We start from the raw sequence: 12,803 nt of genomic DNA, 5'->3' as shown, positions 1-12,803 counted from the left end.
ATCTGAAAACGTTGTATACTTTAAAAGGATTTTTTTGCGTATGAGTTCCCTGTTTTTTACGAAAGAAACGTCACCAGAATTGTTGAGGTTACTATTACTATAGAAAGTTTATTTTTTAAGAAAATGTAATAAGAAATATTAAACAAATCATATGGAGCCCTTCTTTTAGCACTCCTACTAGTCTGTTCATTTATGCTATTCAGCCAACTTTAATTTATACAAATTAATTATGAAATAATATTTTTGTCTCGCTTAAACCAGTGGTACGAGTCAGAAGCCAATTTAATAGTAGCCGGACACAGCTGCAGAGCAGATCCCTTTTCACACATATCCTAGTCAGCACTCGCAATCAGCCGAAGCCAGCTCAGGTCGGCTCGACTCAGCTGTCAGCTCAGCTTAGCCGGCTTCAAAACTGTACGCCGTTCGACGCCACCACCGAGTACAACCGCGGCGGGGGTTTTCTCCAGCTCACCCCAAAACAACCCAGCTCTCGCCTCTCCCAGGCCAACGAATCAGGGGACCCACATGTCATTGAGATACCCGAACCCACAACGCGTCGCAATCCCCTCTCCCACCCAAAAAGCGGCAAAGCCTATATAAACGTCCTCCTCCCAACGAGCCGCGGCTGAAACGAAAATCCCCTCCCCCTCCCCCCTTCTCGTCTTCCTCCCAAATCCCACCAAGAAACGCCTCCCGGTTCCTCGCCGCTCTCCCTCCTCCTTGAAATCTTTGAAAGGGGTTTCGATCTCGAAACCGCCCAGGGCCCGCCCCGCAAGTGCATGGCAGTGAGCTTCCTGGCCAATGAGGTGTCGGACCTGTGCATCGGCAAGCCGGCCGTGAGGTCGCTCCCGCTCTCCGCCGCCGCCGACGACCTTGCCGCCGCGCTCCGGAGGGTGGCCCGCTCTGGCGCCGCAGCCTGCGTCGCGGTGACCGGACCAGCGCGCGCCGTCGTCGGCCGGGTCGGCCTCGCGGACGTGCTCTGCTTCCTCTGCACCGACCCCGAGGCGCTCGCGCGCCCCGCCGCCGTGTTCTCCAAGCCGGTCTCCGCGCTCCTGCCTAAGGACGGCGCCGGAGAGGTCCGCCGCGTCGATCCCCGCTCGAGGTAAGGCTCAACCTTTTTCCCTCTTCCTCTCTTTTGGGTTTTTGGCTTTTTGCAAACAACGCGTGGGACTCGTTCAAGATTGGATTGGACGTTTGCTAAGACTCTCACTAGGAAACACGATTTTTGGTCAAGAATCCCCATAAAAGCTGCGAAAAAAAATTTGATGTGCCGGCTAGTGTCATTTTTTTATTTTGGGTCCAAGTCCAAGACAGAAGAGTGTTCATCCTCATCATAGTTACTTGGGAGAGTTTGATGTCTGCTTTCCTGCTTGGAATATGCGATCCGATTCGAACAATTGACTGTCAGTACTCGTGGTGGTGAAGAAAAAGCCGCATTCGGGTCAGATCGTCCGACTCAGCGGAGACAATCTTGTGGTGCGGCTCGGTGTGGCCCGTGTGGGTTCCCGGAGATTGTGACATGTCTCCTTGCGAGATGCTTGATAGGATCAGGATCAGCTGCTTCTTTGGGGGTGGGGGGGGGGGGGGGGGGGGGGGGGGGGGGGGGGGGGGGGTCGCTTGTGGCTGGAAAACGGCGCCGCTTGATCGAGTCGTGCAATGAAAGGAGGATCTTGGCATGTGGTTGGAAAAATTGTGCGTCTTAATCGAATCTTTTCTTGAAAATAGTGGTGATTCTTTTGGGATCCTGTCTCCGTGTCTTGCGTGTTGCCTGTTTAATCACGGGATTCACGGCATAGATTCGGTTCGTTTTGAGCTGACCAGTGCGAGGTTTCTTTCTGCAGTATCTTGGAGGCGCTTGATGCGATTCTGAGCGGGGCGCAGGTGCTCGCCGTCCCACTCCGCGCTGGCGGGCGCAGGAAGCAGCTCGTTGGCGGCGGCGGCGTCGGAGGCGCCGCCGCCGGCGACTTCTGCTGGCTCACGCAGGAGGACCTCGTGCGCTACTTCCTCAACTCCATCGGCCTCTTCTACCATGTGGCCGCGCGCTCCGTGTCCTCCCTGGGGCTCGTGCGCACCGACTTCCTCTCGGTGCGCCCCGGCGAGGCGGCCCTGTCCGCCGTGCCCCTCATCCGCCGCGCCGTCGCCACGGAGACGGCCGTCGCCGTGGTCACCGAAGACGGCCACCTCGTCGGCGAGATCTCCCCCGCCCTTCTCGCGGCCTGCGACGAGACGGCGGCCGCAGCCATCGCCACGCTCTCGGCGGCAGACCTCATGGCCTACGTCGACAACTTCGGGTCGCCGCCGGAGCACATCTTGCGCGCCATGAGGGCCGGGCTGAAGGACAAGGGCCTGGACGCCATGCTCGCGCTGATTGAGGACGAGACGCTGTCGTCGTTCTCGTCCCTCTCCTCCGCGTCCTCCTCGTCCGACGAGGAGGCAGGCCGGGCGCAGCTGAGGCGCCCGTCGTCGGGGAGCTACGGCCGGCGGTCGGCCGAGGAGCCGGTGGTGTGCAGCCCCGCGAGCTCACTGGTGGCGGTCATGGTGCAGGCCCTCGCGCACCGGGTGAGCTACTTGTGGGTCCTCGACGAGGACAACGACTGCCGCCTTGCTGGCATCGTCACGTTCGCGGACGTGCTGAGGGTGTTCCGGGAGCAGCTGCTGTGAGATCTGAAGAGTGTTTGCTGTTTCCTCTGTGGTGTAATGAAATGTAGAAGAACATGAGCTGTTGTCATGGACCAAGTGCCTTCGTTGGTGTGCTTTAATTAAACTAGAATATGAAGCGCGCTTCGCGCGCCCTATCGAGCATATTTCTACACCTTTTTATGTTGAGCTGAGATTTCCTATGCTTATATTGAAAGCAATTAAGGTTTAACCTCTAGTGTTACTAGATTATAAAACAAATTCCTCTGGGGATACCAGAACACCACACAAGTCGTGGGAGTAGCTAACGAACATAACAAGATTAAGCACGATTACCAAACTCATCAGATTGGATTTTTTTTTCTTTTTTGAAAAAAAAGGAGGTGGATCCCCTACTGGGCTTTTATTGCAAACAAAAGAGTCTTACAACAGGCTTATGAAACAAAGAAAGTTACAAAAGGATTATACATAAACTAATTTGTGGTTCGTATAAATATTCTTTGCTCTAAGAATAACTTGAGCAAAATCCGTCCCGATGCCACTTGCCATGCTGTAGGGATGGTTGGATTTGCCTGAAAATCGCATCATTTCGTACAGACCAAATGGAGTTGGTGTAGTTGGATTGCAATCATGCAACCAACTCAGCACTTTCTCCGTGAACACCTCCACAGCTTCACTTGGTGTTTTGTGTGTAGTAAGGGTAAGGGGCACTATTTCTACAAGAGATGCACACCAGCATAGATTACATCAGTTAGATTGGGGAAGGTATGCACTATCGCCATCTTATTATGATTAATCCATTGAGCCCAAGCAAAACCTGCAACAACAAAAGGGCATTTGAGTACCTCATCACAAAGGCAATGCCACTGCCGTCCTTCATAAAGTTTCGCCGACATAGGGCACTCACTTCTTTGAGGAACCAAAACCAATTTCAAGTTCAGAAGAAAAAGCAGATAACGGTAGGAGGTAATAAATGTAAAAACCTGGTAACATGCACTCATGCAATTCTAGAATAAGAAATAGTAGTATGATGCAGAAGTTATACTCATAAAAAAATAAGCTGTGCTCATATGTAAGGTTCAATTGCTGACATTCAATCTTAAATAATTGGTGACAGAAAGATAACAATATTTCAATCGAAGTAACAACTGAAATAATGGATCTTTACTGTGTTCCAGCAACAAAAAACCTATTCACCAATTATCGTGTTACCCAGCCGGGCTCATCTCCACGTATATATTCAGGTATCTAGGATAATCCTTGCACGCAACGCAACAGGCACAATTCAGTTTTCTACGCATCATTGTATCCCTTAGATATAAATATGTGTGTGACATATAATTGCATGAGCAGTGAAACTTAAAATTTTCAAAATGGATGTATTTTTTAAATAATGAAGAAATGTCTTACCTGAGCATCCCCATAAGATTACCAAATGCCTGGACGCATTTAACAGAATCAGGTCTCCCAAACTCCATAGCAAGTTAAAGTTGTTTTTGGAACAGTTTAGACCTATGATAAGACTGTTTTGTTTCTCTTATGGACTTATGGATAAAAAATTTAGAAGGGTACGTTTGTGTACGAATAATTAAAAGCAAGGCAGTAATGGTATTAGCTGAAATAGCAATATTCACCATGCAACCGAAATTGCCGACAAAACTATACATAAGCTTGTAACATAATCTGCAGGGTCATGCTATTGCCAAATACAGACCTGTTTTCCAAAGTCAATGGTTTTTTCCATGTGAACCTTTATCTAGACCAACCTGCATTAGTAGTCAACAGAGAAGCAAGCCTAGAGGTGCCAGAAGTATCCAATTCCTGAACCTGACAAATCACCTGAGCATAATAAACATAACCAAATTCTCAATCATTTTCTCGCATTTGGGTCAAAATAGCAGTAAAAACAAATAGTTTAGCATCTAGCAACTTTGAGTTAGACAGATCTGAAAACGTGAAAAAACACAGAAGTATTAGAGACAAAACAATAGACACCAAAAAGACAATGGCAGCATATAGCATGGTAGATCCAATAGTCAGTATCATACTGCCCCTTTTCCTTTGATAAAAAAATTCCCAGATAACCCAAATACATTTAATATAGTACAATTTGCTTGATCAACAATTCTCAAATAACCCCAATCACACAGCAAAAGAAATTCCCTTATACCTCAGTTCAGTAATAAAGTCAGGATGCTTTATCTTGAGCTCCATACCCTTGGTGCTTGCCAGCCAAAGCTTCACTTAGTCATATAACTGTGCGAGATATGCCCATTTGTGAACAATGTGTAGTACCGCTTTGCTAAAATCATTTGAAATTTTTATGCAATAATTATCTATCAAAATCATGTTGTCACGCAATTTCAAGACCTGCTTCAGTTACTGAATGATCTTCATCTCCAAGCTAAACCAGATCAGTGGACATACATCTGGGGTTCTTCAGTTTTCTCCCCTAAGAAGGCTTACAAGCATCTTACAGGTTCATCACAAGTCCATCCAGTGTTTCGATGGTTATGGAAGACTTGTTGTCAGAACAAGCGTAAAATCTTCTTTTGGCTTCTTCTTAGGGACAGATTGAGTACTAGACAGCTCTTGAGAAGGAGGCATATGTTCTTAGAAGATTATAATTGTGTTCATTGTGTTGCATCACCGGTTGAGGAAACTGTCACACATCTGTTCCTTAGCTGTCCCTTTGCACAGATCTGTTGGGCAAGCCTAGGCTTGCTGCCTTCCCAGACTGATGATCCATTTGTGGTAATTGCTATGTACAGAGCCCAGCTACACTGTCCATTTGCTTTGGAGATTCTGATCACAATGTGTTGGAGATTTGGTCAGTGAGAAATGACCTTATCTTCAGGGGCATTCAGCCATCTCTACAACGATACAAGGCCATCTTCAAGAAGGAATTTGCTCAATTTACCCTTAGAGCAAAAGCTAGTTATGAACCCCATATTAGTCAACGGCTAGAAGGCTAGGTGTAATTTTGCTCATTTTCTTTATTTCTTCGTGAACCCTTTTGTAAAGTTTTGTATTTCATTTAATAAAAGTCAGTAGGGGGAAGCCCTCTGTATTCATAAAAAAAAACAACAAGGATGATTTTGACAAAGTAGTAGGAGTATTTAACAAAAGGGATTGTGTCCTCCATCGTAGTTTTCAACGAACTCAAGTACACTGGAAGATCTTTGACAGCACGTACCGACGTAGTACTTACTCACGAGAGATACGACAACGCGAGAGGTCAATAGTGCTGTAGCTTTCACGCACTGTACTGTATGTACGTGTCACCTTCCGCGCCCAGCTAGCGCCGAGCGGCGGATGTGGTACTAGCTAGCTAGGTGCATGCGCTTTGTGTTACGCTGCGGGATCGATCGATCATTCTGATTTCTATCCCCATCTTGAGATGTTGGAAGCAAATCCATTTGGAAACTTGACCTCCCGTAAAAAAACACAAAAAGCCTTCTTCTGTTCAGTGGACAAGGTACATCTAGCATGAGGCATCTCACATGAATCTCCATCCTCTCTAAATTGAAGCTCATTTTTAATTCTCAAATCTTTCAAATCAAACCTAGCCTTAGCTGTGTCTTTCGTCTTGCCCTTTATATTGAGAATTGTCCCAATTATCACATATGTTTTTCTCAATGTGCATCACATCGAGATTATGTCTCACCTTCAACTTTTTCCAATATGGTAACTTCCAAAAACCAACCATCCGGCTCCAAATTTCCACATGATCCCCTTCAGAGTTGGAACGCTTCCTTTTCCCAGTTCCTTGTGGCTTCCCAGGTCTGACGTCTTTAACTCTCTCCAATTCCAGCCAGCACCTCTTCCGTACAGAATTTACCTGGTGGATCTCCTCAGACAGGAGGGCAGGTGCTCAACGATTGACGATTTGAGTCGTGCTCGAGGCTGTAGGAGTCCGCTCAATAGTTGGATTTGTCACCAGATGGACGCATGGCCGCACTCGGCATCTCTCGTTGGTGCGGCAATGGAGGGCGGCGGTGGTGCAGAGCTACAGGATGGGGTTGGAGGGCGGCGGCGATGTCGCTGGTGTGCAGCGATGATGGTGGGCGAGGAGGCGACGTTGCTGGACGGCGCGGCAGTGGTGGGCAGCGGCAACGCGGCTCCTGCCTAATCTCGCCGTCGGCGGTGGTGTCTGATCGAGTCCGTGAACTGATTTGAGGAAAACTTACTCTACATATGAGAACAAAACGGAAATAGAATCCTACATCTACAAAACGGAAATAGAATCCTTTTACATCTCAAGATGCAAAAGGCCAGGCGATCGAGAGGACGAATCACTCGTGGTCGTGGATGGGCAATTAGCTAGCTAGGCACAATTGCCATGCCGACGACAAAGAGATGGGGCCTGATTAATTACTTACGTTGTTGTTGATCTATGAAAATGAAATCGTACTCAATACGAAATGCGTGTCCGCTTCAACGTATATGGATGGAGTATATATGCTGGAGTAGCATGCATGACAGGCCAGTGATCGCTATTATGATTGGCATCGATTTTATATATGAAAGGACGCTGAGAGCAATGATAGAAGTATACGGATGCAGTACGTAGACACGGGATTTTTTCAAAGTATGGCCAGGATAAGTGCCACAGGAAACAGATTTTAAGGTCAACTTATCTTAAAATCAGATTAAATATCTTAGATTTCTTGATCATATTCAAGAGAATATGTGTGGGTCCAATACAAAGATTGTATGGACAGTTCATACATTTCATGGTTGTGAAGATACATCCATAAGATGATCAAGAGTGTGTGAAATATCCACACTTAGCCAAATATTTGATAAATAATGGCTCTTTGTTGTGAGCTCATTATCCTGAACACTACTGAACATTTGTGCCTACAATAACGATTGTTTGGTATATCAAAAGTTTAGTTACATATACAAAAGGATAAATGGAATCTATGAGTATGACATCAAGATCATAGCAGGACTATTGTTAGTGAATTGCTATTTGCCAACTTCATGTTGGGGTCAGGTAGATTTACACACTCCTGATTTGAGATTAACTGCATATCCCCCATATGCATTTAGTACGTGGGAATCCAAAAATATTTTCTATTTGCGTAAGATTGAGTACGTTGTATATGTACTAATCTCACCACCATAGCATACATTGATGGGTACACACAGGAAACTGGGGATCAATGTGAAATTTTAATCTCCGTCGATTGTTAAGTATTTAGATCTCTTATGGAGGATCTATTTATGACCCATATGCTAGTTTTATTTTGATAATGAGCATTTCCAAACATTAGAGGGAGATTTGATGTACCATATATAATGCCAGGAAATTATTTAGAATGCATAGGACATTTCAAGCTCAGGATCACGTACTAAATGTTGAGTTCAAAGAATTGTTGATTTGCATAATATTACAAATAAACTGCCAAATGCATTTACTGATTACTAAGGTGTCTTATAAACTTCTTAACACTACAAAAAATACCCTTGTACATGACGGTTTATTTTGGTCACAGACAAGCAAAAAAGCGTCACAGTTAACTTATGATGACGATCAAGAAAAATATCATGTATCCCGCGTCATACATTTGTTGGACCAAAATGAACCATCACATATTGGTTTTTTTGTTCGTCATGAATTAGTTGTCTGTCTCCTATAACCAGCCCATATCCAAGCCTAGATTCAAACCATAGTGACGAAAAAGAACATCACAAATTAGTACCAAATCATCACAGCATTAACCATACAATCAATATTAACCATGCCACACATTAAAGCACACTCATGAAACACATATAAACTGGAACAAAGCTCACAATTGATAAAATATTGCTCTATCATTTTCATTGAAACCATCAATATTTATACTTGTACAATATTTTACACGAAATACTAAGGCAATAACCAAGCTACACTCAAGTACCTACAAAACTAAGATGTTGGCTTGTACAGCAACAACTCATATGATTTGCTCGCACAACAAAATCTTTCGTGACTAATGAAAATAGCCACCATGAGCACCTTGATCCTCTTGCCACAATTCACAGATAGCCTCATCAAATATCTGCAAAGAATACTTGATCAATAATAAAACTCACATGTGCAAAGGTATTATCTTTGAAAAAAGTGCAAGGGCCTTTTGGCCAAGTTTACATCACAACTGTTATTTATTTGAAGATTGTCAACTTAACAGGAAGAAGACAGGAGCATATTGAAAGCCTAGATAGGCCTACACGACATGAGGTGAACATAACAGCATAGCACTTAGTCAAATGTTTGCACTAGATCTCTACATTTAAGACTTCTATAAAATGATTGATGAATGAATGGATCGATGAAGATATTCACCTGAACAATCATTTGGTTTCCTCTGCATGAGGCATCATCTATAGGGGTAAAGAAAGAAAAAGAAAACACAATTAGTCTTTGAGGTACAGGACAAACATAATGCATAGACTTCTATCAGAAAACATTGCTGAACTTAACATATCAGTTCGTTAACAAATCAGAAAACATAGCTGAATTAGTTATAAGACAAGTTCTGCAAATCTCCTAATTTAATTTATCCTATGCACACTAAAGCTGGAAACATAACCAAAACAATTTGGCTTGGCATTTGCATTTGCACTGCTAGTATAGTATTTTTTTAACACAACTAGTATAGTAATTTGCACTGCTAGTTTAGTAATTTGAAAAAGGGGTACCTCACTGATGGCACCTGCATAAGTTAAAATAGCTAGTGAAAGTTGCATCACGATTCCACTAGACCTGTGTTGACAAGTTCACATTGGCCATACGTGCCTGCAAATGTGAGGAACAGATCCCTTGAACACTAGAAACTTTTAAGTACTGATTTCCTGGAACGACTATCTGGAACTAAAGTTTCTATTGCTACTGATTGCAGTTTGCAGTACAAGTGACAAGTTCTAGAATAAAGGTCGTTTGTGCATCTCAAGTTCTCAGAAATCATATTGGTAACAGAGCATATAAAAAATCAAATCGGCTAGCTATCTTCTCTAATCTAGATTGCTGCAAATTAGCACAATACCTTGTTTATTACATAGCACACAATATACATTAGGTTGGAGAACTAATGTCAAAATTATGATAATAATATACCTGCAATTTATAAGTTTAGAGCTCACAACTGAGACTGAGATCCTATGTTCATCAAAGAATTTCTCTTAAATTCACATGTACATGATTCAATCTATCATAAAGAAATATGTTCTGGACATAAAGGTCTACCGATCTTGTTTAAGGACATGGATCAAAACCTACACCGTTTAGAAGTTGCCGGGGCTCAAATTCGGCTAAAAACACTGTAATTTTGGTACCAAATTTAGAGTTGGGTTCAGCTAAAATCTACTGTTGTATAAGCGACAAAAGCATACCGCAGCAGGCAACAGGAGAGAGGAGTAGCACAACTGCAGAGTGTGGGACGTGGGTGCCTGGGCGGCTGGCTGTGGCCTCCGAGCGCCAGCCAAGGTCAGAGGCCGGAGGGCTGAGGCGGCCAAGCGGAGGCGTGCCGGCGCTGGGTAGCTAGCTGTCGGTGGAGGACCGGGTGACTCGACGGAGTCATGACCCTGCTCGCAAGGATGGGATGGTCGGCCACCCCTAACAATAGCTAGCCCACTGCTCACAGCTTCAGCATGAAGCTCCACGTCGCAGATCCACACCGCCTATAGATCCACGATGCCTACATCCCCGCGCCACCAGCAGCCCCACGCCACTCACATCTCAGCCCCTAGCCCCGCGTCGTGCGCACTTGGATGGAGAGAGGTGGATTGGGGAAGGATGGTCGGAGAGGATGGTAGGGAAGGTGGAGAGAGGTTGGAGACTGGGACATGTGCGTATCCTGAGGGGCAAAATAAAGGACCAGTCCCGCGCCGGCACCTCTCTTCATCAGCGACCTATCGAAGTACATCGTCCAGTACTCTTGGTCGGCGGCTACTGGCGACATCTGGATCTCGGTCCATTCCGCAACAAAATCGGCCAGCGCTTGGAACTTGATGGCCATCCAAGGGGCATACGAAATGCCCTGAAACCATCAGCTCGAGTGCCCACTTCGTGATTCTCCTCGTGGCGTCCCGGATTTTGGACGACCTCACCAAGAGGGAAGGACATCACGACCGTCACTGGGTGTGACTCGAAGTAGTGATGCAGCTTCCTCTTAGCGATCAGGATGGCGTACAAGAGCTCCTAGATTTGTGGGTAGCGAGTCTTAGAATCTGAACAAGACCTCGCTAACGAAGTATGTGGGGCGCTGCACTTTGAGGGTGTGTCACTCTTCCTCCTGCTCTACCACTAGGGTGGCGCTGACTCAGTTGTGTGTTGGCCAGCAATGTAGAGCAGGAGCGGCTCTCCATCGGTTGATGGGACTAGGATAAGGCTTTCATTAGGATTTTCTTGACTTTGTCGAGTGCCTCTTGAGCCTCGAAGAGTCCACGCAAACTGGTCAGTCTTCTTCAGAAGCCGGTACAGCAGGAGGCCTCGTTCGCTGAGGCGTGAGACGAAATGACTAAGCGTGGTGAGGCATCCCATGACTCGTTGTACCCCCTTTAGGTTCTAGATTGGGTCCATCCTTGTGATGGCCATGATCTTCTTTGAGTTGGCTTCGATGCCATGCTCGGAGATGACGAACCCAAGCAACATGCCCCTCGGGACCCCAAAAACACATTTTTAGGGTTGAGTTTGATGCCGTTTGCTTGTAGTTTTGCGAAGGTCTGCTCTAGGTCAGCTACAAGCTAGTCGATCTGTTTGGACTTGACCATGATGTTGTCTATGCAGGCCTCAATGGTTCGCTCGATGAGGTCTCCGAAACACTTGAGCATACATCGCTGGTATATAGCTCCCGCATTTTTTAGATCGAAAGGCATCGTGACATAGCAAAACGATCCAAATCGGGTGATGAAAGAGGTCATAAGCTGGTCGGACTCTTTCATCATAATCTGATGGTACCCGAAGTACGTATCAAGGAAGGAGAGGGTTTCGCACCCTAAGGTTGAGTCGACTACTTGATCTATACATGGCAAAGGAAACAGATCCTTTGGACACGCCTTATTGAGACCCGTGTAGTCAACACACATTCTCCATTTCCCATTCTTTTTTTGTACAAGGATAGGATTGCCTAACCACTCGGGATGATATACTTCCTTGATGAATCTGGCCGCCAAAAGCTTTATGATCTCTTCACCGATGGCCATACGCTTCTCCTCGTCGAAGCGGTGTAGGCGCTGCTTCACCAGCTTGGAGCCTGGCCTGATATTCAAGGCATGCTCGGTGACTTCCCTTAGGATGCCCGGCATGTCTGAGGGTTTCCACATGAAGATATCTCTATTGACGTGGAGGAAGCTGACGAGCATGCTTTCCCATTTGGAGGAAAGTGTGGTGCCGATGTGCACCATTTTGCCCTAGAGCTACTGGGGTCTATGAGGACCTCCTTGATGCCCTTCGTGGGCTCAAGGATTCGGCTGACCGCTTGGAGTCGGGTGCCTCCTTGCAGTCCCTTTTTTGATGACCACGAGCTCCTCAAAGGCGATGATTGTCGAGGCATGCTCGTAGCACTCAACCTTGCACTCATAAGCGCGCTGGAAGGTGGTGCTGACGATGATGACCCCATGCGGGCCTAGCATCTTGAGCTTTAGGTATGTGTAGTTGGGGATGGCAATGAACTTCGTGTAGCATGGTCATCTCAGGATGGCGTTGTAGGTCCCGTGGAATCCAACCACCTCGAAGGTGAGGGTGTCCGTCCTATAGTTGGTCAGATCCCCGAAGGTGACAAGCAAGTCGATCTGCTTGAGCGGTACGGCTTGCTTCCCCGGCATGATGCCATGGAAAGGCGCCCCGGTCGGTCGGACGCATGACCGATCGATGCCCATGGCATCGAGTGTCTCGGCGTACAGGATGTTGATGCCACTGCCTCCATCCATCAGCACCTTTGGTGAGGCACTTTGTGTCGATGATCGGGTCGACCATGAGCGAATACCTCCTCGGCTGTGGGATGCTATTCGGGTGGTCGGATCAATCAAAGGTGATGGCGGACTCCGACCACCAGAGGAAAGACAGCATGGCCGGTTCGGCCGCGTAGACCTCGTGGCGTGTGATCTTTTGGTGGTGCTTGGAGTCATAGGCCGTCGTCCCACCAAAGATCATGAGGCAGCCATTTAGGGTTAGA

General features: G+C 46.3%; 1 protein-coding gene across 1 annotated transcript; it reads left to right on the top strand.

Moving 5' to 3' along the window:
- Positions 1-634: 634 nt before the first annotated feature.
- On the top strand, positions 635-2,833 carry LOC136538893 (CBS domain-containing protein CBSX5-like). Its single transcript, XM_066530826.1, has 2 exons — positions 635-1,102; positions 1,842-2,833. The coding sequence occupies exons 1-2, from the start codon at positions 780-782 to the stop codon at positions 2,659-2,661; spliced, it is 1,143 nt and encodes a 380-aa protein (XP_066386923.1). The 5' UTR covers positions 635-779; the 3' UTR covers positions 2,662-2,833.
- The last annotated feature ends 9,970 nt before the right edge of the window (positions 2,834-12,803 follow it).

This window comes from Miscanthus floridulus, chromosome 2 (genome assembly GCF_019320115.1).
Source record: "Miscanthus floridulus cultivar M001 chromosome 2, ASM1932011v1, whole genome shotgun sequence".
NCBI classification, from domain to species: domain Eukaryota; kingdom Viridiplantae; phylum Streptophyta; class Magnoliopsida; order Poales; family Poaceae; genus Miscanthus; species Miscanthus floridulus.
Note: the sequence above shows the minus strand (reverse complement) of the source record. Positions and strands in the feature narration are given on the sequence as shown.